The sequence below is a fragment of the Macaca fascicularis genome, chromosome 1 (genome assembly GCF_037993035.2).
Source record: "Macaca fascicularis isolate 582-1 chromosome 1, T2T-MFA8v1.1".
In the NCBI taxonomy this organism is placed as follows: Eukaryota; Metazoa; Chordata; class Mammalia; order Primates; family Cercopithecidae; genus Macaca; species Macaca fascicularis.
The window spans coordinates 7,520,136-7,547,694 of record NC_088375.1 but is presented as its reverse complement, the minus strand read 5'-3'; the positions used below and the strand labels follow the sequence as shown (position 1 = coordinate 7,547,694).

The following is a 27,559-nucleotide window of genomic DNA, read 5'->3' as shown; positions in this document are numbered from 1 at the left end:
TAAAACTATAAAATGCCTACATATGTATCTCATTCTGACTGAATTATAATCAGGTATTCATCTTCCTGCTACACTCTGTCAACCCTGCACCTCTGAATCCAGTCACTCCTCTGATATGTATGCCTTCATTATTAAATAGCTGTCCAGAGTGTATTAGAATTAAATATATATTTAGCAACAAGCAAATGCCAGGAATCATAGGACATCAGCAGGGACCAATGAAGGTATTATATATAAAGATTTTAAGCTCTTGACATATCAGAATAAAGAAACTGTTTTTCTGATTTCAGGTGTGAACTTAGTAACTCCCTTCTCCTCTCTCAATCACAGTTGGCCCATTTGATTATAATTATACAAATTGTAATTTATAGGATTATTTTGCTATCTGTTGAAAAGTCAATCTATTCTAAAGTTCCAGAAGCCGCCGCTTTTTAAATAGTGCTTTATGTGTTATATATTCTTACATGTAATAAATCACTCTTGAGAGGCAAGCAAAGCAAAACAGTAGCATTTCATTTCCCATTAATGGGTCTAAATACAAAGTAGGAGAGTCCAGGTAAGTCACTTAACTCCTCCAGGTTTTATCTACAAAAAAAACTGGTACAAATACCTGCCCCTTCTTACCTTACACGGTTGTCCTGAGGATCACATAAGAAAATGCAGTTGTCAGGAAGAAAGCATACCCACAAATGCTGGAGCAGAACTGTGGTCACATATTTTTGTTACAGCCAAATTCTTTCAGGTGAATCACTCAGCTTCTGTACTGTTTGTGCCTTACAGAAAGCTGAAGTACTGTGTCCCCTGCTGTTGAAATGTGAATACATCTGGTTGTTGGTTAAAACGAAATGAACTACACTACAAATGCCTCTTTATAATGGAGGTAAAAATACTAAAATAAAAATCTGAAAATCTTCAGAGGAAGCAGCTACCTCCATGCAATAGGAGCATGACTTTCACTTAATCCATCGAGATGAAGGCAAATAAAATTAATCTTAATCAGAATTTCTTGGTATTGAAACTTTATGATCTAATTTCTTTATACTTCCTCTCCCTAAGCCCTTGATGTCCTGGGCTCCTGGACTCAATCCCCTGGAGTTCGTCTTGGCTCCTTCTCCAGGAAAGAGAAAAAATTTCCGATTAATCTGAAAAACTTAACTCACTGAATGTCATCCGAAATAGATTTTGGAGAGTGTTAAATGATTCGGCTTTTAACCTTTAAGCCACCTGTTTTCAACTGTGTAGTAAGTTTTGGCACCTTTTAAAAGGGATGCCATGCGCAAGGCATAGACTTGTTTTGTTTTTTCTTTTGCCAGGAAACAGGAAGTGCTAGTTACAGTGGGGAGTGAGATAGGTAAAAAATGTCTTAAATGCTTATTAAGGTAAAATGACCTTACCTTAAGGTAAACATTCCAACAGAATGTTTGTCAGGTACAGAGCACTTATTTTTATATTTCTAATTTCCCAGAATAATGCCAATTCATAACCCCCAGTAGGTGTTCAATGGATGTTTATTAAATTAAATCACCTTGATTTGGATCTCTCAGGCTGACTGGAAGAAAGGGTCTGTCACATCCTCAGTCCCCTGAGATCTGGCCTTCGCACAGGTCTCTCTGCAAACAAGGTTTGGTCACATCTACGAATCCATGGCTTTTAAGATTCCCAAGTGACATGTCTGCATTTAGGGGCATATTTTAATTAGTATATGATGTCTTCATGCCTGTGTCCTAGAATGTATTACTAATATTTCTATTACTATTCCTCAATGGTGATCAACTAAGAAAAAATAAATTATGAAGTCCATCTTGACCAAGAATTCCCTCCCACCAAGATTTGTAAAACTTTCTGCCACACATATTTGAAGATGATCTTTTTTAACACCTAGAAATGTATATTTTAACTTAAAATAGAATTTCTGAAACTTCTAAGAAATCAGTAATTTTCTCACCAGTTCAGTAAACCACTTTACCAATTAATCTTTTATTTTTTATTGCATACATCAATATTTAACAGAAGAAAAATAAAGAATCCCTAATGTTAAACTGAAGTGAGTTACATGTTATCTTCTGGTTCTTTTCAATGTAGACCTAAATTTTCACACATATCAGTAAACATAATTTATGTTCTTATTAACATTTTTGAATCTCACACTTTTTTGCATACAATTTTACATATATCAATATTATTTAATGGCTATATAACATTCTGTGATAGCACTAGCAATACACCCAAATTTACTTAACCATTTCCCAGTTGTTGGGCTTTTTCCCCCTTAAAGTTATCTGAGTGAGGCCGGGCGCGGTGGCTCACGCCTGTAATCCCAGCACTTTGGAAGGCAGAGGCGGGAGGATCACAAGGTCAGGAGATCGAGACCATCCTGGCCAACACGGTGAAACCCCGTCTCTACTAAAAATACAAAAAATTAGCCAGGCGAGGTGGTGGCACCTGTAGTCCCAGCTACTCGGGAGGCTGAGGCAGGAGAATGGCGTGAACCTGGAAGGCAGAGCTTGCAGTGAGCCAAGATCACGCCACTGCACTCTTGCCAGGGTGAGAGAGCAAGACTCTGTCTCAAAACAAACAAACAAAAAAAATGGTCATCTGACTGGAATTGCTAGAAACCTTTGTACAAATAGCTTTTCTTTCTTTTAAATATTTTCCCAGGCATATGCCACTCAAAGTGAGTATGTCAAAAGATAGATCGGTTATAAAGCCCTTTTTATATTATAGTCTTCTACATAGTTCTCTTAAAAGGCTACTAATATACAATGCTGCTGCTATGAGGACACATGCAATTAAAACAATTTTGCTAATACAATAGCATGAACTAAGTCAAAGTTGCATTTTTAATATTAAGAAATTTGAATACCATTCAAAGAATTTTTTGTATCATGTATACATGATCTCTTTATAAATTTGCCTAAAAGTACAAACCCTTATGGATATGTATATAGTTTTACAAAAATTGAGTGCACCCATGTGTAATGCAAATAGCTTCTTTTAAATTTCATCTTGTTTTGTCTTTTTCCTATTTACTACACATTTAAAATTTTTTCTCTTAGTTCATCTACCTTATCAATTGCCATGAAGTTCCTTTGTACCACTATTGGTGTGAGACTCATAGTCTTTATTTTTCTTTTTATACTTAACATTTAATTTATTTGGAATATCATATGTAAAGTGGATCTAATCTTTCCACGCTGGCATCTAGCTAGTCTTTTCACCAGCAGTTATTAATATTTCTTTCTTTCCATTGGTTTATTAGTTTTAGTTAAACTTTATTCTTGGCACCACAGAATATTCAGAAAGGTTGCTTAATAGCATGTATTAAGGATTTGGAGGCAAGACTCCCATTTTTTCCCCCTAAATTAAAAAAACTTACATCTTTGCTTGCTTTCCTAAATAATTTATTACAATTATGCCACATTACACACAGCAACCAGTTGGAATGTTAAATGAACTGTAGTAAATTTCATACTAATGTCACATATTGGCATTCCTTTGGATGTAGCTTTATATTTTAATACACACTATCTAACTTAATCCTCACAATAATTCTGTGAAGTATTTCTATTCTGTAGATGGCGAAATAGATACTAAGAGTGACTTTCTCACGAGTATACAACTGCTAAGTAGTGAAATGAGAACTGTAATTCTGGTTTTCAAAAAACTCCCCATCTCCCCATGTACTACTTTTCCATTACACCAGCATGGCTCCCATGGGAGTTTGCTCATTTTTAAAAATATAGCTCCTTAAAGTTGCTTCTATTTAGGTATCTTTCTTAATTTATCTCAATGTAGTTATATAACTTTCTTTAAAAGTCTCATATATATTAATAACCAAACACTTTTTAAGTTGCAGTTTGTCACTGTTGAGATGTAGAAATGATATTTTAAAAAATTTTATATCCTGCAACTTCTTGAATTAGTCTTTTATTGTGAGTATATTTCTATAAGTTTAAGCAGTTGTAAAGCCATGTTAATAGAAAATATTTACGCTACTTTCCTTCCTTATCTTCCTTATTTTGTGAATGCTGGCTTTTACTGCAATGACAGGTTTCTTTAACCATATATAAAAATGGTGCCAACACTGTTTACATTCCACCTGAGGAATGTTTGTTTTCCCAGTAGGAATAGTAGTAGTTCTTGGTTTAAGTACTTAACAGACTCCAAGAAGTCTATGAAATCATTGCCAGAAATAATTGAATCAAGGGTGAATGATCAATTTTTGAAAAGTTATCTGTAGTTAATACTTTGGATTTTTACCATGTGTTCTGTTGATGCTGATTTAATGGCTGTTCTGCTGAACACCAGCCTTATAATCCTGAGTGATAGTAAATTATTTGCTCTATTGTTTGCCAATATTTCATTCTGCATTTTGCATGTTGAGAATAAAATCCTTCTAAAAATGTCTTTTAGTATTCAGAACATATTTGCCTCAAAAGACAATCTGAAGCGTATTGTCTTTCATGATAGATGGATAGACATTATTTAAACATTTTTAAAAGTTCACCAGCAGGCCAGGCGCGGTGGCTCAAGCCTGTAATCCCAGCACTTTGGGAGGCCGAGACGGGCGGATCACGAGGTCAGGAGATCGAGACCATCCTGCCTAACCCGGTGAAACCCCGTCTCTACTAAAAAACACAAAAAACTAGCCGGGCGAGGTGGCAGGTGCCTGTAGTCCCAGCTACTCCGGAGGCTGAGGCAGGAGAATGGCATAAACCCGGGAGACGGAGCTTGCAGTGAGCTGAGATCCGGCCACTGCACTCCAGCCTGGGGGACAGAGCAAGACTCCGTCTCAAAAAAAAAAAAAAAAAAAGTTCACCAGCAAGTCCATTAGGGTCAAAATCCAACCTGTCAGAAAATTATACTGAGTTGTGATATCCCCTAAATTTTTAAATGTTTTTATTGGTATAACTTCTCATTTCCCATTTATTTTGTATTCAGTAAGAAGTATATTCATTTTCTTCATTTTTAAATCAACCTTTATTTTGGACTAATTTTTCCTATTTCTATTATATTCAGCTATACCATCTTTTGCAACTTCTCATTGTTCCTTTCCTTGATTTCTTATGAATAATTTGTGATACTGAAAATCTTTTCGGTAGATCTGGAATACCTTCACCGTCATTTTATTTATCATCTTATGTATTTCTCATTTTAATTACTATTTTATAGGTCTATTTCAAGTATTTCAGTTGTTTTGATAGATTTAAACTTTAGGATAAAATTTAAATATGACTTTACTATATTTTAAAAGTCAATACAATCCATGACTTTGCTACTTTAAGTAAGTTGTCAATTACTTAAATCTGTCTGGTCTCATTTTCTTCACATATAGAGGAGCAAAAAATGAGTGTATTCCGAACAAATTTTGGCCTGGTAATATTTTTTATAACACGATCTTCAGATCAAGAGATGTGTTACTGAAGAACATTTTCTTAAACCTTAGCCAAATTCTGCTTCAATGAGATCCATGCTCTAAAATACATTTGTTTAGTTCATCTTAATCTTCACATTTCTCCGATTCAATAAGCTGCAGGACCAGTGTGTGCTTTTCCACCCCGGGAATGCTCGACTAATTTTCGTGGGCACTTTTTCTTTCTCCTGTAGTGCCTACACTCTTCTAACAGTGAATGTTAGTAGAAAGATCAAAGGTTTTAGAATCACAAAAGACTGGGTCCCCATGTTGGCTCTTCCACATACCAGATTCTGAGCAAATTACTAATAATTCTCTATTTCTTCTTTGAAGGTGATATGGTTTGGCTGTGTCCTCACTCAAATCTCATCTTGAATTGCAGCTCCTATAATTCCCACGTATTGTGGGAGGAACCTTGTGGGAGATAACTGAATCATGGGGTTGTTTCCCCCATACTGTTCTCATGGTAGTAAATAAGTCTCATGGTATCTGATGGTTTTAAAAGGGGTTTCCCTTTTCATTTAGTTCTCATTCTCTCTTGTCCACTGCCATGTAAGACATGCCTTTCACCTTCCACCATGATTGTGAGGTCTCCCCAGCCACATGGAACTGTGAGTCCATTAAACCTTTTTCTTTATAAATTACCATCTCAGGTATGTCTTCATCAGCAGCATGAGAACAGACTAATACAGAAGGTATATGCAAATCTGCCTCACAGGATTGCTGAGAAACTGTCATGAGAAAGCGTAATACTAAGTACCAAGCACATGATAAATGCTGTTTCAGAGCAAAAACTGTCACAAGGATCATCATTCTCTGCCTGAGGAATGGAAACTGGACTAGACGAAAAGCAAGTTCATGTTTTCTGACAGCTCCACAGGTTTTTACCATTAGAGTACTACCAGTTTTATGATGTTGGGTGGTTCTGAGAGAAAAAAAGTTTCTATACTCTAGATAACAGCTAAGAGGCAAGAGAGATTACAGAAGGTTGTTGTTTCACAATTTGTGAAGTGGGACACAACCAAAAGGGCATGGTAAATCTTCCTTTGATTCATTCCTATCAGTTATGTTAGTAATATTAATTAAAGTGGTAGAGCCAACAAGGTGGTAGGTTTCATTCTCACTGAAAAACCTTGGGTAATCTATTTATAGAGGGTTTTATAACTATCTGTAATCCCAGGTTAAAAAGGCTTCACTCTGTTTCTCCTTAGGAATTTCAGAACAGCCCTTCTGAAGTATCTTCTCCTGGGGCACTTCATTTTTCCTTTTGGTCTAAGTTACTTGTTGGAAGCTCTTTAAGTGCCAAAGCAGGGCTCTGCAGAAATTTTCTGAAGTATTAAATGAGAATAAATCTTATCCTTCAAATTTTCTTTGCAATCAACCTCCCCAAAATGAGTTTTTCAACTACTAATTGAACTCCAATTCTTTTTGTAAATTAGAACACTGTGGTGGCGTCATTGCCTCATCAGTTACAAGAGTGAAGTGGGTATTATAAACTTCAGACCTTCACAATGAATAAAGCATCATGCAAAGCTAATCTTTTAACGATTATAGACAAACGAATTTTATTATCATATTGGCATTTGTATTAGTTGCTATTCCTACCACCATGTCTAAACATTTATATTATATGCAAAAGATCCACATAATTTACCATTTGTGTGTGTTTCACTATTCGAACAGGCCGCAGCAACTATAATAGCTGTGAAAGTAATTAAAATATTACTTGGGTATTACTAATTGTTCTGTAGACAAAGATAAAATCTGAAGATCATTAGCAAATACAACATTACCTTTAAGCTGAGTTGTTAATATGGAACCCTTACATACATACCCAATACTAAAATACAGCTAACTCTGTTTTAAGATTATGGGTCATGTAGCCCATTCTAAACAAAATGTTCAATAATCAATAAATCACTCATTGATAGGTTAACAAAGATATTCAATGCTGAATGTCTGAGAGTTAAAGACAACATCTGCATAGCATTCAACATATATAACCACTTCTAATTACTCATATGGGAAACTGTCCTTTAAATGAGAATATTCTGATGCCATGAAGGAGGTCCAAAACAGCATTTCCAGATTGCTCTTTTCTAATTTTGAAGGTGCTTCTCTGGGCTTTCTTGGTTTTTGCCTTCCTCAGAGGACTCTAGTGTGGCCACTATTACATTATTGGTTCCAGAAGACTCTGGCTGCTTATCATCGCCATCAAAGATAATGTCTTCTGGATTTGGAGGTGGAGGGCAGAATTCTTCAGTTGGAAAGATCTCCTGGAAAAGTGTTTCAGCTTGCTTGACGGCATGCTCATTTCCCAGGCCACAGTCAGGCCCAGAGCAGACATAAACATTGGAAGGCAAGCCATTATATGAGCTTCTGCTGATTCCCGAGGAATCTCTCATATTAAAATAAAGAGCCCACAAGAGTCTTGGCTTTGTAAGTTCTTCCTTGTTTATTTCTGTTTCAGTATATGGAGTGAATAATTTCTTCACCACTGATTCTAAGTCTTCTCTTGCTGTTTTAGAAGATGAACATGTCAAATGTACCAGATAGGTGTCCTTCATGCATGTCATGGTTGAAGAACATAATTCAGTGACCCGTACAGCACAAGCTCCTGGCTCTGCTGGAGGAACTATCAGAATGGAAGTCTGCTGATCTGAATCTGTCTTTAGTATAGACTGATCTGTAATGAGTACTGCCCTAGAGATCTGCTTATACTGCACATTTGAGCATGTTTCCTCAGAAAGGTAACTGTCTTCCACAATAAAATATTTAGCATTTATTCTTTGACCAAAGTGATCTATAATTGCTTTACATCGTCCAGATTCTTTGTCGACTACAAAGCATTGTACTTTATGACGAAGACAATAGATTCCACCAAAAACTGCACACATCCTACAGAAACATTGGGGAATTTCTCCTTGGCCATACAAGGGAAATAAAAAGGGAGTGTTGCCAAACCGTCCGAGACACTGAAGGAAGTTTTTAATTGCGTTAAGGCCATCTATTGTAGTGCAAGATGATTCTGATGTCATTGCAATTGAGTGCAGTACAAAATGTTGAAGGTTGGGAGTTAGTTTTTTAGTTTTTAAGTATTCTGAAAATGAACACTGCCTGAAAGCTTGGTATTCATCAGGATGTTGTTCATACTCTAAACAAAATGTGAGAAATTTCATTAGCATCCTCTTTTCAACCATGGTGAGTTCCTTGCTATTGAAGACATCTGCTCTGGAACAAGGCACTTGTTCTACCTTTCCTTCCCGAAATGCAAGAATCCTAGTGACATTTTTGAATTCTACATAACGACTAACATCTGATTTGATTAAAAGATCAATTAGCAATCCTTGAGAATATAGCAGTTTTGATACCAAATCAATATTAAACCTCCTCCCTTCTTTAACTATTTGAAGGTAAGTAATCCTATTTCTAATTGGTTGATTGGCATTATCTTCTACTGTAGATTTGCTTTCATCTTTATTTCCATCTTTATCTGAAACTGTGTGCATACAAGTTTTATCTCCACAATACTTTTCCTTCTCCACTGATTCCTCTACATCAGTTACTTCTAGTGAAATCTCTCTATCACTTTTCTGAGTGTGTTTGGCAGACATTTCATCGCTATTAAAATTTGATGACTGGCTGTCTTCAGGCAAGCCTGCGGAATCCAGAACTTCAGTGAAGGTACTAGACACCCCTGAAGAAGGATTTTTCTGCAGAGCACCAACCTCTTCAACATTGTCCTCCATATCCTGACTGGCATAACAAAAAGCTTCTGTGTGTTGGATAGTTTCATCCTTCTTGCGAAGAGAGATGGCTTCTTCTGTTTCATGGATCAGGTCCTGCCATTCAACAGTACTTTCTTCCCCAATGTCATTGTTTTGCTGATGCTCCTTCAACCAGGTTAGCAATCCTGAAAAGCTGAAACTAGCCCAGTTGCCTCCATAGTAACTTCTTGAATCAATATGCAGAACTCTCTGACCAATTCTTGAACATGCAGCTGCAAGGATGGATTCGGGCAAACCTGTCCCTATTATAACCACATCGAACTCTGTGGGAAGACTGTCCGCCATTCTAGGAAGTAAAAGTGTCTGGTGACAGTTGCTGATGAAAGAAATGAGGTGTGATTATGCTGTAATAAAATCTGTCCTTCTGATGTTCCAGTTTATCCCAGAAGCAATGAAGTTGCAGGTCCTAGCTGTTTTAACAGTTACCCTTTTAAAATATATTTTTTTCCTTATAAGTCAGTAGCATAAAAACATGAGCAAGTACATCTAATCACATCTGAGAATACTAAAATGGATGTGTGGTTTCATTTCTGTATTTCATCTTAGCAGTAAATGTCAAAATGCATCATATATGCATTTGTGACTGGAACTCTTCTCTGAAAGAAGAAAATTCAAGAAAGAATACATTGTAAACAATATAAGAGAAAAATAATTTCATGCAACAATGACAATCCATTGGAGTATGACTTCTTATTTGGACATAAACCTCCACTAAAGCATGTCTTAAATGCTTTCTCACATATTTTCTAATTTCTTGAAAATGGACAATAGAGATATAACAGCCCTCCCAAGAATCAGGCAACATAGTAATAGAGAATGAACATAATGTTCCACAAAAATAAAGAAGAAATAACATAATACAATTCTCTAACTTTAGCTTTTAAGAAAACTATCATGTGAATAAATCTATACACAGCTGTGAGCTTAGACTAAAAGGAACGTATGGCTCCATTGTTTATAGAAACAGATTATACATTAGGTACATACTGCCATGATTAAAAATATTTCTGTGGCCATTACAGTGTGTGTGTGATTCCCGAATAGCTGAATATAAGACCTTTTCATGCCACAACCACCTTAGGATCTCATGATAGCAACATGAGACTATTTCTACTCAATTACTAGTAAGATTATAATAAAAGGATTAATTCAGTAAAACAACTGGCCATTTAAAAATATTTAGGCTCATAACAGAATAGGCCTGAGGAGGAAAACCTATATATTAAAAATATGTATATGAATGTACACATGTATATAAGTGTAAGTAAAAAAGGAAAAAAAGTATGTAAGTAAAAAAGGAAAACTCCTGGTTTCAAATTAAAATATCTTAACATAAATAATGCCTACTTATTTAGGCTTGTCTAAATAAGGCTTGTCTCTGCAACCCTGAATCTCTATCCCAAGCAAAAGGTCTATGTAAACATCCTCTGCCAAGACTAATGTTGTTTGTTCTTATTTTTGAAGGGTAAGTAAAGAAAAAAAAAAGGCTCTCCTGTTAACTTTGAGCATAATGCTGGTTACACTCCATGTGCAGAAGACATCTGTGTGATGCCACGTGTGGCCAGAGGCAGAACGGCCAAGGTACTGAAGAGCATACTCACCGGAAAGTCTTTAGGCTAAAGTATTACATACACCTTACTGCTAAACTTTGTAACATTCATCACTGCACTGGTTTGAGCTCTGGTTTTCGCTACTGTTAAACCTACTGAAATATAAATCAGTACAAGCTAGACCTGTCTAGGCCAAGATGACTAATAATCCTGGATATTGGTAAAACAGGCCATTCAATTGGAACTTAAATTGCGTAGGGCACAGACCTTTAGTTTAACTAAAACGGCAATCCTAACAGTCCTGTCTAGTCAAAGCCTCTGTCTCAAAAATATCAAGGATTCCACTCATTTTTGGCATTCCCTAAGAAGCCAGGAACTAAGTACAGAATGAAACAGTTGCCTGGCCCACTCAAGTATAAATTTAAGTATGTCTGAATTACTTATTCTGCTTCTTCCAGCAGGGTGTGAAGAGGGAGACTGAATCTATGATGGTATCTGAAGAGGTGTAACCATAGTATATGCTGCTTCTTGGCTTAGAAAGATAGGGCTCAGGGTAAGAGTAAGAGCAGAAGACACAGTCAATAAGCCCTAACATCAGGCACGCTCTAACCTACAGATATCAAAGAAGTCATCAAAATGCAAAGCAAGTAGGATGACCTTACAGAGCATTAAGCTGAACTACCCAATAACAGAGATGAGAGAACTGATGGCTGGAGAGATTAAGTGACTTGGGAAAGCCCACACAATACCTGAGCCGCATGATCAGGAACAGGACCCACTCTTGTGCCATCAGGCCAATGGTCTTTCCAACAGATAGGGCAAGCCTCTCCAAAAGCCTCTGCATCAAGAAACTACTTCCCTCATTTTTAAATGTCCTTCCCTTCAATACTCCACTGTTAGGTAGTTCTAGCTCAGGGATAACTATGCAGGAAGTGCCCTCCTTTTCTTCATCCTTAACCTGGATCTAGAAGCACAAACTCTGGAATTCACTCCAGGCAAAGGAATTGTCTTTGCTAAAAACTTTTTAAACTCTGTACTAACTTCACTACTAACTTGCCCCCCAGGGCTTAAAAAAGTCTCTGAATCTCTTATCCCAGGGTTTCCACCTCTACATTAAAAACAGGGAGAAAGTCATGGTTGAAAGCACTAAATGCCCTGAAAAACAGGGCAGCACTTAGGCAAAAACCTAGGTGAACTTAGAAAATCACTGGGTTGGGACCCTAAGAGGGATGGTGAAGAAGAAAAACAGGAAGGGAGAAGTGACTAGGAGACACACGAGGGTGGGGTCAGCAGAGGAAAGAGGTAAGGAAGAGGGTGGATGACAGCTAGCACTTATAAAGAACTCAGTACACCCTTGTGTTCAAACTCCCGGGAACGAAAATAGAATTTTCCAGCACAGAAAAGGCACTTCGAGGAAAAAAGAACTTTGATGTCTGAACAAACACCTGTTGACTACCCCGGAGAACACTACTGATGATACTTTAGGCTTGGGCTTGAATAACCTTCTTAGCATTGCCAAATAAATTGCCTGATAGGTATTTTTAAATTAATATAAGGAGTGTAATCCCATGGCCATCCATATCACAACCTACATACACTTACAGTCCCCCTCCCTAAATTTCAAATGTTTGTTCAAATGAAATTATCAGATTAAAGCTTATGAGGGGCAGGAAGGAAAATATAACCTCTGAAGCAATCAAATAAATCTACATTTTCTATTTCCTTCAAAACTCCAAAAAATGAATCATTACAAATATAATATTTGGGTTTGTCATAGCATAGAGGTTACTGAATAAGAAAATACTTTTGATAATTCTACGAAGATTTTGTTCTTCCAAACCTACCAATATAAAAGCAATAAAGTATCAATGGATTTCCGGATTTAAAAAAGGAACTTTAAGCCTTGAGAAATACACATTTCTATTTCAAATCTCCCTACAAATGAAATTCCTGAGGCATGCAAAAAATAATTTCTTTCCTACGCTTTCTTCAATGATTTGCTGAGTTGTTGATCATCCTTCAAAACATCATGTCTCAGTGAAACTTAAATCTTCCATAAGAAGAGTATTGTCGAAATAAATCTTCAACAATCAAGTTCTACTTTAATGAAATCTACCGACTGCAGAGCTAATTACAGTATTTGTTCACCTGAGACGGTACTGGCTGAACCATTTGTAATCTCACCCGAGATTGTGGTGTGCTGGAACCCATCTATAAGAAGGAAAATAGTAAAAATAGCTTATAGGGCACATGCCAATTTGCATTCTGAGGACCTGAATGAAACTGTCCCTCTCCCTAGAAAGCATTCAAAGGTTTACAAGTACTAATGAGAAATTTTTTTTTACACATTGCTATTTTAGTTTTCCACTCTCATTTTAGAAAACAAATAGTAGTATATGAATCTAATCTCATCACCCCCTCCAACTTTAACGAGTTAATCACTTTTTTTTCTTGAATCTCTTAACTCTACAGGCCCTCGTCTCATTCCTCAAAGTGTAAAAAAGCCGTGGTTTCGTGCCTTGTTGAGTGATCTTAGGAGGTAAAAACAGATGACAAGAAAGGAGACGGGTTGGGGTCTGGGGTCAATGATGAGCAGATGAGACCACAGGAATGGAGTCGTGGACAGCGTGGGGCGGGAGGGGGCGGAGGAAGAGGAAGGCACCGGACAAGCGGCTGGGGTCGAGCAGCGTCAGGAGGCGAGCGGGGAGCGGGGCGGGGTCGGACGGGGCGCGCCGGGCCGAGCGGGAAGCCGTGCGGGGCGGGCTGGGGGCAGGCGGACGCACGGAGCGGGCGGCGGGGCGGGGAGTGGAAGTTTGCAGAGGGGAGGCTGCCTTCTCCTCCCAGTCCAACTCACCGAAGAGGCTGCCGCTAAACCCGTCCCACACGCAGCCCACGGTGTCCCACACCCAGCCGTTCCTCAGGCAGGACACGAAGGTAAAGGTGACCCCGAAGAGGGACACCAGCAGGTCGCTGAGGCTGATGTTGACCAGGAGGAGGTGAGTGGGAGTGCGGAGCCGCTGGAACTTGTAGTAGAGGACGAGCACCAGCAGGTTGTTGCCGACGCCCAGCAGCCCAATGGAGCCCAGCAGCAGCGCCAGGCGCTCGTAGGTGCCGGGGCTGAAGAGCGGCGCGGGGCTCAGCGTCCCCGCCGGCGCCGGCCCCTCAGTGCCCGCGGCCCCGCCGCCGTCCCAGTAGCCCTGGCCGCCGCTGCGGTTCCCCGAGTACATGGCCCGGCGCCGGCGCGCTTGGCGGGCGGAGGCGCTCAGCGTGCGACGGGGCTCGCGGCGCGCTCCGCACTGGGTGGGGCTCGGGCTCCGCCGCCGGCTCTGGCCATTGTGCACTGAGGGGCCCGCGCTACCGCGCGCCGGGCCCGCCCTCTCCCCGCCCCTTCCGCTCGGCGCGCTCCGTGGCCCCGCCCCTCCCCGCGGCGCGTCCTCGCTGCTCAGCTGCTCCCGGGGCGTCATCTTAGCCCCAACCCCGCGGGCGCGCCCTCGTGGCTAGCTCGCCCCGCCGCCCACTGGCCGGACCCCCTCCGCTGGTCGGCGTGGACGCGTGTCGCGGGATAGCCCGGGGGCCAGGGCCGCAGGGTAGCCTCGATGGCTCGTCACATCCCCACCTCCCTGCACCCAGCTTGAAAGCTTCGTGTCCACTGACATATTCATTCACTCACTTATGCATTCATTTATTCCTAAGTATAAGCGCCTGCGCCCACCACGTGCTGGCAGGAATTGGGCTTCTCCCCTTCCTGGGAAGCTGTAATAACCCACCACCAGCCTACGAAGCCCATCCCACCTCATACACTTAATGTAAACAAAAGCAACACATTGAAGAGCTCGGGGTAGTCTTACAAACCGGAAAACTGAGAAGAAAAACAACAAATTGATATACAGGTGCCTGCCTAACTACCCGACTGCTAGAGGACACATGTCCCAGGGCTGATGCAAGAGCCTGCCACCCTCGGAGAGTTAGGGATGAAAACTCTCTGAAAATGGCATTCTAGTGGAACTGACTTTAAGCCCTGGGCTGACCCCAAGGCCTTCCAATACCGTCCTTCCTGTGCTTGAAAGTGTGGATAGATCTTTCTGGTCACCGAGGCCTGCTAAAGTCCTTCACAGGCAGTGAAAGATTCAACCTAAATCTAGCAGGTATAGGAGGCAGGTGCTATATTTAGAACAGCACACATTTCCCACTGGGCTCTTCCCCTGTAGTGATGAGAATATAGTACAAGTCAAATATAGGTTGTGAACGTCATCACACTCTGCAAGAGCTGCTTCTGCCTTTGTGGTTGCACAGTCCCTAAGGAGGCCCTACAAGAAGATCACAGTCCCCAGCCACACCTGAAGACTGTCCCGGACACTGGTAATGAACACAAGGTTTGTGCAAGCTAAAGAAATTGCTCCCCATGGGGGCGTTTACCCCCCTCACCCCTGTTTGAAAGATCAGTAGGGAATGACTAGCTTGGATCAATCCACATTCCGAATTCCCTGCAGAGAGGATCTAATAGGCTGGCAGCAGCTCTCCACCCTGGTGCATTGAGCAATAGCTAAGGGGCAGTGTGCTCTGCCTTTGACACCTTGATTTTCCTTCAAGGCTTGTGCTCTGGACTTGCCATCTGTGAGACTTCCTACCTACCCACTCCTTAAAAACACACACACACACATATTTGTTAATTTTAGATTTGTACAACTGTTGAACAAAACATAACTAACAAGTTCTATATGTTTAATGTCCACTGTGTTTTCTGTGTCTAGTCTACAGTAAGTTCTCAATAAATAGTAATTTGAATGAATGAAGAACTCACTATATTTTTTCCTATTCATTCTTCATTGCTGAGTCATTGCCCTTATAAAGTTTACATTCCAGTAGTGTTTGGAGAACAGACAAAAATTACATAAATACATACATAGGGTGTCAGCCACTGTCAAATGCCATAAAGAACTAAGGGTCAGGCGTGGTAGCTCATTCCTGCAACCCCAGCACTTTGGGAGGCCGAGGCGGTAGGATTGCTTAAGCCCAGGAGTTCAAGACGAGACTGGGCAACAAAGTGAGAACTGCCCCCCAACTCTTCAAAAAATAAAAAATTAGCCAGGCAAGATAGTACATGTCCGTAGTGCCAGCTACTTAGGAGGCTGAGCAAGGAGCTATGGGAGATGGTCGAAGGGGTTTGTAACAGTTAAAGAAAGAGGAAAGAAACACAAATAGCAGCTCAACAGTCAGACAGGGTTATTTGGGAGAATAAACCTAAGAGGGGCTTCTGGCCGATTTCGGTCAGGAGCACTCTCTTACAGACTAAGAGTATTTAAAGGTTTTAGAGTGAGAGAGCTTATCACCGGCATGGAGGAGAAGTTTATTGCGGAGTTGGAATGTCTTTGTCGGAGGGGAGGTTATCTTGAGACTGGCATGTCTCAGGTCAGGGAGGGGTTTATCTTAGGATTGGAATGTTTCTGGTCGGAGATGCCATTTGTGGTTTATGGTCATGCTGACCTTAGCCATTAGGCTGATGCCGTTTGGATTTAGGTGGTTTTTGATCAAGGAGAACTTTAAAATAGCAGTGCTTGTCCAAGATGGTGATGCCCCTGCTCTGTCAAGGTTGTTATTTAGACATGGTGGTTATGGGCAGGAGGACTGTGGTTGGTACACTGGAGGAACAATAAGGAAACAAGAATGAGAATCAGGAAATGCGGCCAGTCAGGTTGGTGGGCAGTGAATGGCCAGGATACGCAGGACCTTGACCATTTCATTAGAAGGACTTTGGCTTTTACTCAATCAGAGTAAAGTCCAGGGCAATGCCTACTAGCAGTGAATGCAAAGGAGGAGTAAGAGGACTTTGACAAATGTTTAAGAATTTTTGATACAGTAATTTTATAATACTATAAACTGTTAAGGACATTTATTGAGCTTGACAGAAACAGGCAATGATAAGGATATGTTTCTTTTTAATTTTAGAATTATGTAATGATAGGATAATGGCAAAACGTTACAATCTTTTATAAAAAAATACACACACACACACAAACAAACAACAAAAAAAGCACCAGCGTGATCGCATGATATGGTTTGGATATTTGTCCCCACCCAAATCTCATGTTGAAATGTAATCCCCAATATTGGAGGTGGGTCCTAGTGGGAGGTGTTTGGGTCATAGGGGGAGGTTCCCTCATGAATGCCCTGGGCCATCCCCTTTGTGTTAAGTGAGCTACAGCTCTGAGTTCACACGAGATCTGGTCATCTAAAAGTGTGTGGCAACTCCCCCATCCCACTCTCTCTCTCTATTTGGTTGTCGCCATGTGAGATGCCTGCTCTCACGTTGCCTTCCACTATGAGTAAAAGCTCCCTGAGGCCTCCCCAGAAGCTGAGCAGATGCCAACACCATGCTTCCTGTACAGCCTGCAGAACTGTGAGCCAATTAAACCTCTTTTCTTTATAAATTACGCAGTCTCAGATATTTATAGCAGTGCAAGAACAGCCTAATACATAGCCTAAGGACAAACATGTAGACCAATGAAATAGAATAGACAGCCAAGATATAAACTCTTACATATATGGTCAATTGATTTTTGACAAGGATGCCAAGGCCATTCAATGGGGAAAGGAGGAAAGAACAGTCTTTTCAACAAATGCTGGGAAAGCTGCACATCCATGTGTAAATGAATGAAATTGGAGCCTTACATTATATCATATATAAAAATTAACTTGAAATTGATTGGAGACCTACATGTAAAAGCTAAAACTATAAAACTCTTAGAAGAAAACTCCTTGGGTATGACACACCAAAAGCACAGGCAACAGGAGAAAAATAGATAAATTGGACTTTATCAAAATTAAAAACTGTTATGCATCAAAGGGCACTATCAAAAGAGTGAAAAGACAGCCCAGCAAATGGGAGAAATATTTGCAAATCATGTATCTGATAATGCATTAATATCTAGACTACATAAAGAACCCCTACAACTCAACAACAACAAAAAACTCCACACAACCCAATTCAGAAATAGGAAAAGGATCTGAGTAGACATTACTCCAGTAATATACTAATGGCCTAAAAGCACATGGAAAGAAACTCACCATGATTAGTCATTAGGGAAATGCAAATCAAAGCCACAATGACATACCACTTCACACCTACTAGAAGGGCTATCATCAAAAAACAAAACAAAACACAAAAACAAGTGATAGTGAAGACGTGGAGAAATTAGAACCCTGTTGTACTGCTGATGGGAATGTGAAATGGTGTGGCCACTGTGGAAAGCAATTTGGTAGTTCCACAAAAAGTTAAACATAGAATTATTGTGAGCTCATGCCTGTAATCCCAGTGCTTTGGGAAGCTTAAGCAGGATGATCACTTGAGGCCAAGAGTACAATGACCAGCCTGGGCAACATAGTAAGACCCCATCTCTACAGAAAAAAATTTAAAAATTAGCTGGGTGTGGTGGCACATACCTGTAGTCTCACCCAACTACTCAGGAGGCTGAGGCAGAAGGATCCCTTGAGCCCAGAAGTTTGAGGTTGCAGTGAGCTGTGATCATGTCACCGTGCTCCACCCTGGGCAACAGAGTGAGAGAGACCCTGTCTCAAAACAAAAAATTAAAAATAATTGCCGTATGATCTAGTAATCCTATTCCTAGGTATATACACAAAAGAATTGAAAGTAGGGACTCAAACAGATATTTGTATGCTAATGTTCATAATAGGATTATTCAAAATAGCCAAAAAGTAGAAACAACTCAAATGCCCATCAACAGATGAATGATACATGGAATGTGGTATATACATACAATAGAATATTATACAGGCATATTTTGAAAGAAATGAAATTCTAGTACATGCTACAACAGGGATGAACCTTGAAAACATTACAATAAGTGAAATAAGCCAAGCACAAAAGGACAAATATTATATGATCCCAATGATAAGAGGTACCTATAATAGGCAAATTCATAGAGACAGAAAGTAGAATGGTGGTTACCAGAAGCTGAGAAGAGGGAAGAATGAGAAGTTAGTGTTTAATGGGTAGAGATTTCCGTTTAAGATGATGAAAAAATTCTGGAGACGAATAGTAGTAACGGTTGCACAACACTGTAAATGTACCCAATGCCACTGAATGGTACCCTTAAAAATGGTTAGAAAGGAAAATTTTCTGTTATATATATTTTACCACATTTTTGTCAAAAAAGAAAAAAGCATGTGCGAGTTGTGCTTGCATCTCACTCTCTCAAGAGTGGGAGAAGTAAACTACTGTAACCAGCTGATGAAGCAAGCTGAACTCAGTATGCTGCAACCAAAAAGCAACTTGTTCTCGCTACTCATTTCAAATGTTTTCTGACCACCTGCTCCTTCCTGCCCTTAGATGGGATTTTGGCAGCTTCCAAAGCTTTTCTGCTCCCTTGCAGTTGACATCAAGGCCAGAACATTGTAAAAGATGAAAAGCTAAAACTCACGTAAAACTCGCTTGTCCACCCTCCAAGATAGAGCCAGCGTCAGGCCTGTAGAACTTCTGTGAGTGGAGGTGGGAAGGATAACAAGTTTAGCTTCCTCCATTTTCTTGATCCACTACCTGTAGATGCTGCTCTGGGCCCCTTTGAGATTGTGAGGGGAAAAAAATCTTCCTTGATTGGTAAAGTTGTAGTCTGATATTGGTGCTCTCTGCCAGGCACGGTGGCTCATGCCTGTAATCCCAGCACTTTGAGAGGCTGAGATGAGTTCAAGACCAGCCTGGCCAACATGGTGAAATCCTGTCTCTACTAAAAATACGAAAATTAGCTAGATGAGGTGGCATGCACCTGTAATCCCAGCTACTCGGGAGGCTGAGGCAGGAGATTCACTTGAACCCAGGAGACAGTAATCCAGCCTGGGCAACAGATTGCGACTTTGTCTTAAAAAAAAAAAAAAAAAAAAAGATAGTGGTGCTCTCTAATTGTAGCAAATTTTAAATGCTGGGTTTTTGTCTTCTAGGGTGATTTGCAGGTTCTCTAGAGAAACTGAGATCTCTGGCATCTTTCTCACACAACTCTCTCGACAGAGGCAATGCCTTTCATAGCTGGCTGCTGGGATCTCGCTCTCTGCCCCTGCTTGGGGACCCTCCCAAGTTGACCCAGTCTGGCCCCTCTACTGAGAGTCTAGCATCTGGGCCTCTGTACATATGTATGCATCTTTTACCCTGCCAAATTCTGGAAGTGGTCTACTGCAGAGAGCTGGCCAGCCCCAGGCTCTCCCTGTCAGTGCCCCTGGGATGGAAAGAAATGGGGAGATGTCATGGCTCCTCCATGACTCTGAAAACTCTCTCTGTGGGAGTGCTCATTAAGGAGATCCTTGAGCTCCTAATGAACTCGTTGCCTTCTCTTAAATAGTCTGAAGGTGAGCAGGAGCTAATGCTTGCGGAACTGGTTCCCAGTGCCTACACACATCCTCCTCCATGGGCCATCTAGCCCTGTCCTTTAGACAGAAAGAGGTTCATTTAAAACCCTCTAAACACCCTCTTACATTGGAACATTAAGTTATCACAATACATATATGCCAAGGAAGTCCTTTGCAAAGTATAGGGGAGCGAGGAATGGAGACATGTTTCATTTGACATTCTTGTTTGGAAACTGATAACCCCTAGCCTTTTGCATCGTAACGTGATGGCAGAGAGGGAACTTCAATCAAGCATTATTTTTTCCCAGGGTTGAGACACATTCTTCCCTGGCCCCTCTAACCTTGGTCTCTGGTGAGCAGCAGAAGAGCCCTTACTGAAAATCTTGCGAAACACGTGTGCACCTTTCCTACCTTAGGAAATGCAATTTGGTGAATGTGATTGAACTTCTTTTAAAAAACAGGAGAATCTAGCATGCCTTAAGGTTCTGAATGTCAATGCTTCTGGTGCATACAGCTCCTCAGATGGTGAGATGTAGGGATCAGCTTAATACATAAACTGTGTATCTGTCCACATCCCTTCAACCCCCAAATACATACATTTGTTTTTAAAATAAAATCTCATGTTACATTGCTGTTAAAAAATGGAGTTTACGGCCAGGCGCGGTGGCTCACGCCTGTAATCCCAGCACTTTGGGAGGCCGAGGCGGGCGGATCACGAGGTTAGGAGATCAAGACCATCCTGGATAACATGGTGAAACACTGTCTCTACTAAAAATACAAAAAATTAGCCGGGCACGGTGGCGGGCGCCTGTAATCTCAGCTACTCGGGAGACTGAGGCAGGAGAATGGCGTGAACCCGGGAGGTGGAGCTTGCAGTGAGCCAAGATGGCACCACTGCACTCCAGCCTGGGCGACAGAGTAAGACTCCGTCTCAAAAAATAAATAAATAAAATGCAGTTTACATGACAGAGGAGGAGGTAGGGAAGAGTAAACATTTAATTTCCAGAAGAAACTGGTGGTTAGTGAAGTTAGTTATGATTAATTTACATATATATATCTCCACACCAACACCCATTATAGTGAAAGTTCGGTACAGTGGGGTCAAAGAGAACATTTATAAGTTTCCTGAGGGAGGAAAATTAAAACAAGCTGTATACAAAGCACCAAGGATCAGAATAGCTTATAATCAGCAACAGAAGCTGATCAGAATACAGTCCTTATAACAGCAATACTAGAAGCAAAAAGACAATGGAGTAATATCTTCGAAATATTTAAAGAAAATAATTTCCAGCCTAAAATTCTGTACTCAACCAAATGTCAACAAAGTGCAAGGAAAGATCAGGATATTTTCAGATATGCAACTATCAAAAACATATCTATCTTCCAGGCCCTATTTCTGAATATGAGTCACCAAAATGAGGGAATAAACCATGGTGAAGAAAGACATAGTATATACGCTTGAGGATGAGGGAATTCCCAAAATGATGATGAAGGGGGATGGTAGCAGGACAGCCATGCCCCTGTGTATATAAGGCATCAGTCCAGACTGCAGGGGTATGACTCAAGAGAAAGCCGTGTTGAGGAGTGTGGTCACCAAGATGCCTTCTGCTCTTCTGTCATCTTTTTATTCTGAAAACGTAAGAGTGAGCCTGGCCCAGAGTCTTAACAGTACCTGGTCACCAAGGGCCATGTAATGTTGAAGCTCCTGCCATAGGCAGGAGCTGCCATAGGCATTAGCTCCTATGTCCCCTGCCATAGGCATTAGCTGAGTATACTCATTTCACCTCAAAGGAGTTCTTCATAGATTTATGCTGGAAACTGAAGTTGGCCATCATGAATCCAGAAGCAGAAAATGCACAGCAACCTATTGCTCCAACAGCATTTCCGCCAGATGACTGGTACCAGGCCTACATGTCAGACCAGCTGAGGACCCAACCATGGGCCTTGTGTCATGGTAGCACTCCTTCCACATATGGACCCTTATAATATTCATGGAAGCTGAAGCCAAACTAACTCGCAGCAATTATTCCACCTGCTTTTTTCTAGAGTCTTTTTCTGACAGTGCCAATATCATTTCTTTGCTTATACAGCTAGGTGTGTGTTTGCTTTTGACTTTTTATAATGATTGCCTTTCATGGGTCATTTATATGTAAAAAATAATAAAATAGCAAAATACTTCCTTGAGAAAAATAGGTAGATAAGAAAGACATAAATACACTTATGAAGGACATTAGAAACACGGGGACAGGTTTATGAAGTTGTACATTAAAATTTAAGTAATGTGCATAGTTCTGTTGAAACTAAAATTATCAAAGTATGTGGTCTGGGTTTAGAAGGCAATTTTCTAAAATTATTAGTTTTGTAAGAGTGTAGGAACATGAGTGATTTTCAATGTTGTTTGAATCTGTTGCCATATCATTTCTGCAACTGAGAAAATGTAAGTACAAATGCATCCGGTAGCTCTATAAATGACCATAATAGCTGTGACTTACTCCTGCGTATAACAACTAAGATGTTCCCAAAAGCTTCTGCCATAATGTGCATTTATACCTATTATCAATACTTCTCCTCCTCCTACTCTCTGTTTAGCCCACCATTCCACTGAGGTAGCCTTTCTCAAGGTCGCTAGCATCCACGTTCCGATGGTTAATTTTCAGTCCTCATCTTAAGTAGGCCCTCACCAGTACTTGGCAAGGTTGACTGCTCCTTCATACTTTAATGCTTATTCATAGATATTTCAGTATCTAGTTCTAAAATACTACATCACATAAATAACAGTGCTATGGTCCAAATGTTTATGTCCCCCCGAAATTCATATGTTGAAACCTAACTCCAAGTGATGGTACTAAGAGTTGGAACCTTTGGGAGGTCATTAGGTCATGAGGGTTCCACCCCCATAAATGGGATTAGTGCCTTCATGACAGGGCTTGAGGGAACCTGTTTGTCCCTTCCACCATGTGAGGGCACCTAAAAGGCACCATCTATGAGGAACAGGCCCTCACTAGATACTGGATCTTGCCAGAACCTTGATTTTGGACTTCCCAGCCTTCAGAACTGTGAGAAATTTCCATTGTTGATAAATTACCCAGTCCAAGGCATTTTGGTATAGCAGCAGGAATGGACTAAGACAAACAATATAACATAAAATATAATTACTAAATCTAAACACTGGACAATAATTTCTTTTTTCTTTTTTTTTTTGTGAGACAGTCTCGCTCTGTCGCCCAGGCTGGAGTGCAGTGGCGCAATCTTGGCTCACTGCAACCTCCACCTCCTGGGTTCATGCCATTCTCCTGCCTCAGCCTCCCGAGTAGCTGGGACTACAGGCACCCACCACCACGCCCGGCTAATTTTTTGTATTTTTAGTAGAGACAGGGTTTCACTGTGTTAGCCAGGATGGTCTCGATCTCCTGACCTCGTGATCCGCCCGCCTTGGCCTCCCAAAGTGCTGGGATTTACAGGCGCGAGCCACTGTGCCCGGCCAATAATTTCTTTTTATCATCAAATATCTACTTGGCATCCAATTTACAATTTTCTCATGCATTTTAAATTATTTTTGAGTTTGGTTGTTGAGTCAAGATCTAAATACAGTCCACACACTGTGGTTGGATGGTGTTTCTTTAAAGTCCTTTTAAGCTATAGCTCTCCTCCTCCTTCCTTTTTTCTTCCTAGGCAATTTCTTTATTGAATAAACTGGATTGTCCATCCAATGGCTCTTTCCTTTTCAAAACAGCTTTTTTTCTTGGCTTCTAGGTTGATCCTTTCTCTTGGCTCTCCTCCTGCCTCACTAGCCACTCATATTTAGTCAGTGGTTCTTCTTGATCACTCTGACCTCCCAACTCTGGCATGTTCAGGGTTTGATCCTCACCTTGCCTTCTTCTTTATCTGCATTGATTCCCAGGTGAGCTCGTCCGGCCTAATGACTTGAAATACAACACCGTCTGAATGCTGATGACTCCCGAGCTGTGCCCTGAATCCTGGACTCTTACGTCTGGTTATTCAACATCCACAATTGTTTATCTAATAGAATTCTCAAGCTTAACATACCCTGAACTGACTCCTAATTTCCCCCCACCCCAAAATCTGCTCCTTCTATTGGCTTCCTCCCAAACATAGTACATGATAATTCCATCTTTTTTATTTCTTAGGGCCAGAATCCCTGGAGTTATCCTTGATCCTTCTCTTGCTCTCATACCCCCATCTAATCTATTAGGACATCTGTCAGTCACATCTACCTTCACACAATCTGACCACTTCGCACAACCTCTGTCACTAGCGCCCTAATGTAAACCACTGTCATCTCTTACTTGCATGACTGAAATTGCTATTTAACTGCCTTCCTGGCTTCTACTCTCTTTCCCTTTCAGTTTATTCTCCTCAAAGCAGCTGGAATGACTCTTTTCAAATGCACATCAGATCATGTCACTATTCTGCTCAAAAACTTCCCATCTCAGAGTAAAAGCCAAAGTCCTAAAGCAGCCTATAAGATCCTACATGATCTGGACACCACCCCCTGACTCTCTTGCCTTCTCTCTCTACCTCTCTCTCTCATCCCACGCCACCTCAGTCACACTGGTCTCGGTTGTTTCTCAGATATGTGAAGCACACACTGATCTCAGGACTTTGCACCTGCTGTCCCTGGAACATCCTTCTACCATTTATCCACATGACTTGCTACCTCACTTCTTTCAGGTTTCTGCCCAGAAATCTTTCTGTTAATGGGGAATTCCCTCATCTCCCTGCCTCTTTTACTTTGATTTTTACCCCCCACTCTAATACACACACAATTCCTCTCTCTTTATAGCACAGTTGCCCACTGATACATTATTTATTTGTTTGTTTGTCTGTCTTCTGCCTTAGTCTATAAACTTGAGAAGCTATTTTATTCACTGCTGTATCCTCAGTGTCTAAAACAGCCTCTAGCATGAAGTATGTGTTCAGTAAATATTTGCTAGATGAATTGATGGTGAATGCAATAATACATACATTAGACTTGTAGGAAAAGTGGTCCTCCAGATATCACTGTACAGTGGTTTGAAAGCTTTAAAGGAAAAAGGAGGAGAAACAAATGGGGTTGGGGGATTTTTCTTTAAATAATATCATACTGCGCTCTCCTAACAGATAGTTAGAGGTGGACACCAAGAAGACAGTACTGGAATTGGAGGTGCTCTGAAATGCCATCTGCTTCATCTCTGAATGCAAGTTCTTGAAGAATGTTTTAAAAGGTGGACTACCAAGAAATAGGAAATTTATCTAACTCACCTAAGCCATAGGAAGTTAACTAATTGTTGAGAAACATTAAACAACTTCTCCTTCCCATAAAAAGCTGAAAATTGGAAACCCTGAGTCAATAGCAGTTGGATTAAATGGGATTGGAGATTGCAATGACTGGGAAGGAGATGTGCAGAAAGGCACCTTCTAATTCAACTGACCCCTCACCTTGAAAAGCTGTCCTCATAATCAGGAGCCACTCCTTCCTCATCCTTGGCTCACCTTATTATTTCAATCGAAGGACAATGCACAAAGGAAGAAGAGCATTTGTATTCCCTATGACCTCTAAAAATGTTTGTGGTAGAAATGACAGGTGCTGAAATACATTTCATTTTTAGAAGTTCAAATTTCCATATCCAGTACAGTGGCAAGAATAAGTGTGACATTACTTTTTTTTTTTTTTTTTTTTTGAGAAGGAGTCTCACTTTATCACCCAGGCTGGAGTGTAGTGGTGTGATCTCAGCTCACTGTAACCTCCGACTCCCAGGTTCAAGTGATTCTCCTGCCTCAGCCTCCCAAGTAGCTGAGATCACAGGCGCCCACCACCACATCCAGCTAATTTTCATATTTTAGTAGAGACAGGGTTTTGCCATGTTGGCCAGGCTGGTCTTGAACTCCTGACCTCAGGTGGTCCACCCGCCTCGGCCTCCCAAAGTGCTGGGATTACAAGCGTGAGCCACCGTGCCAGGCCAAACTTTACTTTCCGTGGCATTGTGAAGAAGGCAAAAAAGGTTTGAGGTGAGAAGAGGCACAAGAGGGAGAAAATATTACCCAGTTTTCTTATTTGGTCTCTACTCATTCCTTTTCCCTCTCAAGCAGTATACACAACACACACATGTGCATGTGCACACACACACACACACACACAGTCTGTGGGGAAAAAAATCTCAATCTCCTCCTTATGAAGGAAGTAGGATGTTACAGAGATATTATGATGCAATGAGGACCCTATGAAGGACACTGATAACATTGTGAGGTCAGGATTTTTACTGAAATGTTTGTCTATATGAAATGTATCAGACCTAAATCAGCTTTCCTACCTGCCAGCATCCTGGTGGCAAGTCTTACTCCTACCCGCAGCATGGGATTTTAAGATCAAAGGAATTAGACCTAGGGCAAAAACTGAGACAGCAGGGAGGCACTGTAACAACTGGAAAGTTTTCCAAATTGGTAAACTTGCAGTATTCTTTCTGTACAGAAGTAAAAGATCCCCTATGTCCCTATGGATATCAGCAAGGAAAAGCATTTCAACATGGCACTTCAAATCAGCAATTTCAAAAAGGCTTTGAACGGGTTTGAAAAATTGGTTGAACAAACAGCAACCCAGAAAAGAGATGAAAGAGCAGGCTTATTTATCCATAAAGAAGGTAAGATCAGTGATGATACGATAGTCCAATTGGGTCTGTTGGTTAGAAGTGAAAAATGTTTTAAGCCATCAGAGAGAAGCATCAGAGCTTAATGTGAAAGAATGGGTGCTGAGAGGGGATGAAGACCTGGGTTCTTGTTCTTTCTGTGTCCCTAAATAACAAAGTGGACATGAGGAAGCTTTTGTTTTGTTTTTGTTTTTATGTTTTCTTCTCTGAACCTAAGTTGCTTCGATTGTAAAACTATGGGATTGGATTAAGTGACGTCCAGTGGTGTTCTGTAGACACTGCCATTTGATGGCTCACTGGTTGACCTGGGATCCTCAGTAGTGTATAGCACTGCTCTTTCTTAGCCCAAAGATACCATGAGACCATAAAGAGTTTCATAAGAAGTGCAGCTTCCTGCCTCACCATGATTCCATTGTCTTGGCCACGCTCCATATCTCTAGGCAGGAATGATCTTGAGGATGCAAGCTATGGGGAATATGGTGGACAGTGGTCTCACAGGAGGATTTGCAGCAGAGATACCAGTGCATAGACAAGATTCAAGGGGAGTGGTGTAGTGTACAGCTTTGGCATATTGAGGACAGCTGTGAAAAATAAAGCTAAATGGCAGAGTGGAAGACTAACAGAACAAACCCTGCTGTTGCAATGAAAGGAGCAGAGCCCATATAATTGCTAAAGGGATAGTATAGCCAGCCTCAGAGTGTGCCAGGCTGCATAGTAATATGTAAGTGAAAATCTTGACTTTGGGTGTTCAAACCCAAATTGGTATTAATTGAATAGTATTTAATACTTTATAGTCATGTTAATCAATGT

The 27,559-nt window shown here is 40.8% G+C and overlaps 3 protein-coding genes across 6 annotated transcripts in view; 1 reads left to right on the top strand and 2 right to left on the bottom strand.

The window, feature by feature from the left end:
* The window catches only part of OPN3 (opsin 3), a 47,637-nt gene extending 33,544 nt beyond the window's left edge, over positions 1 to 14,093 (bottom strand). For 2 of the 4 annotated variants that reach the window (XM_005539667.5, XM_074037015.1), the window contains exon 1: positions 13,606 to 14,093. In XM_005539667.5, the coding sequence (XP_005539724.3) occupies positions 13,606 to 13,978 (373 nt within the window). In that variant the 5' untranslated portion in view covers positions 13,979 to 14,093. Of the gene's footprint in view, positions 1 to 6,952; positions 9,798 to 13,605 lie in introns of those variants that run through there. The other 2 variants (XM_005539666.5, XM_045391142.3) reach the window with 2 other exon arrangements.
* Positions 1,949 to 9,583, bottom strand: CHML (CHM like Rab escort protein). Its single transcript, XM_065541752.2, has one exon. It carries the CDS (start codon positions 9,484 to 9,486, stop codon positions 7,513 to 7,515), a length of 1,974 nt encoding a protein of 657 aa, XP_065397824.1. The 5' UTR covers positions 9,487 to 9,583; the 3' UTR covers positions 1,949 to 7,512.
* Positions 14,094 to 26,584: 12,491 nt separating the features above from the next.
* The window catches only part of WDR64 (WD repeat domain 64), a 157,291-nt gene continuing 156,316 nt past the window's right edge, over positions 26,585 to 27,559 (top strand). The window contains exon 1 of the mRNA XM_074037116.1: positions 26,585 to 26,743. Within this exon, the coding sequence (XP_073893217.1) occupies positions 26,599 to 26,743 (145 nt within the window). The 5' untranslated portion in view covers positions 26,585 to 26,598. The remainder of the gene's footprint in view (positions 26,744 to 27,559) is intronic.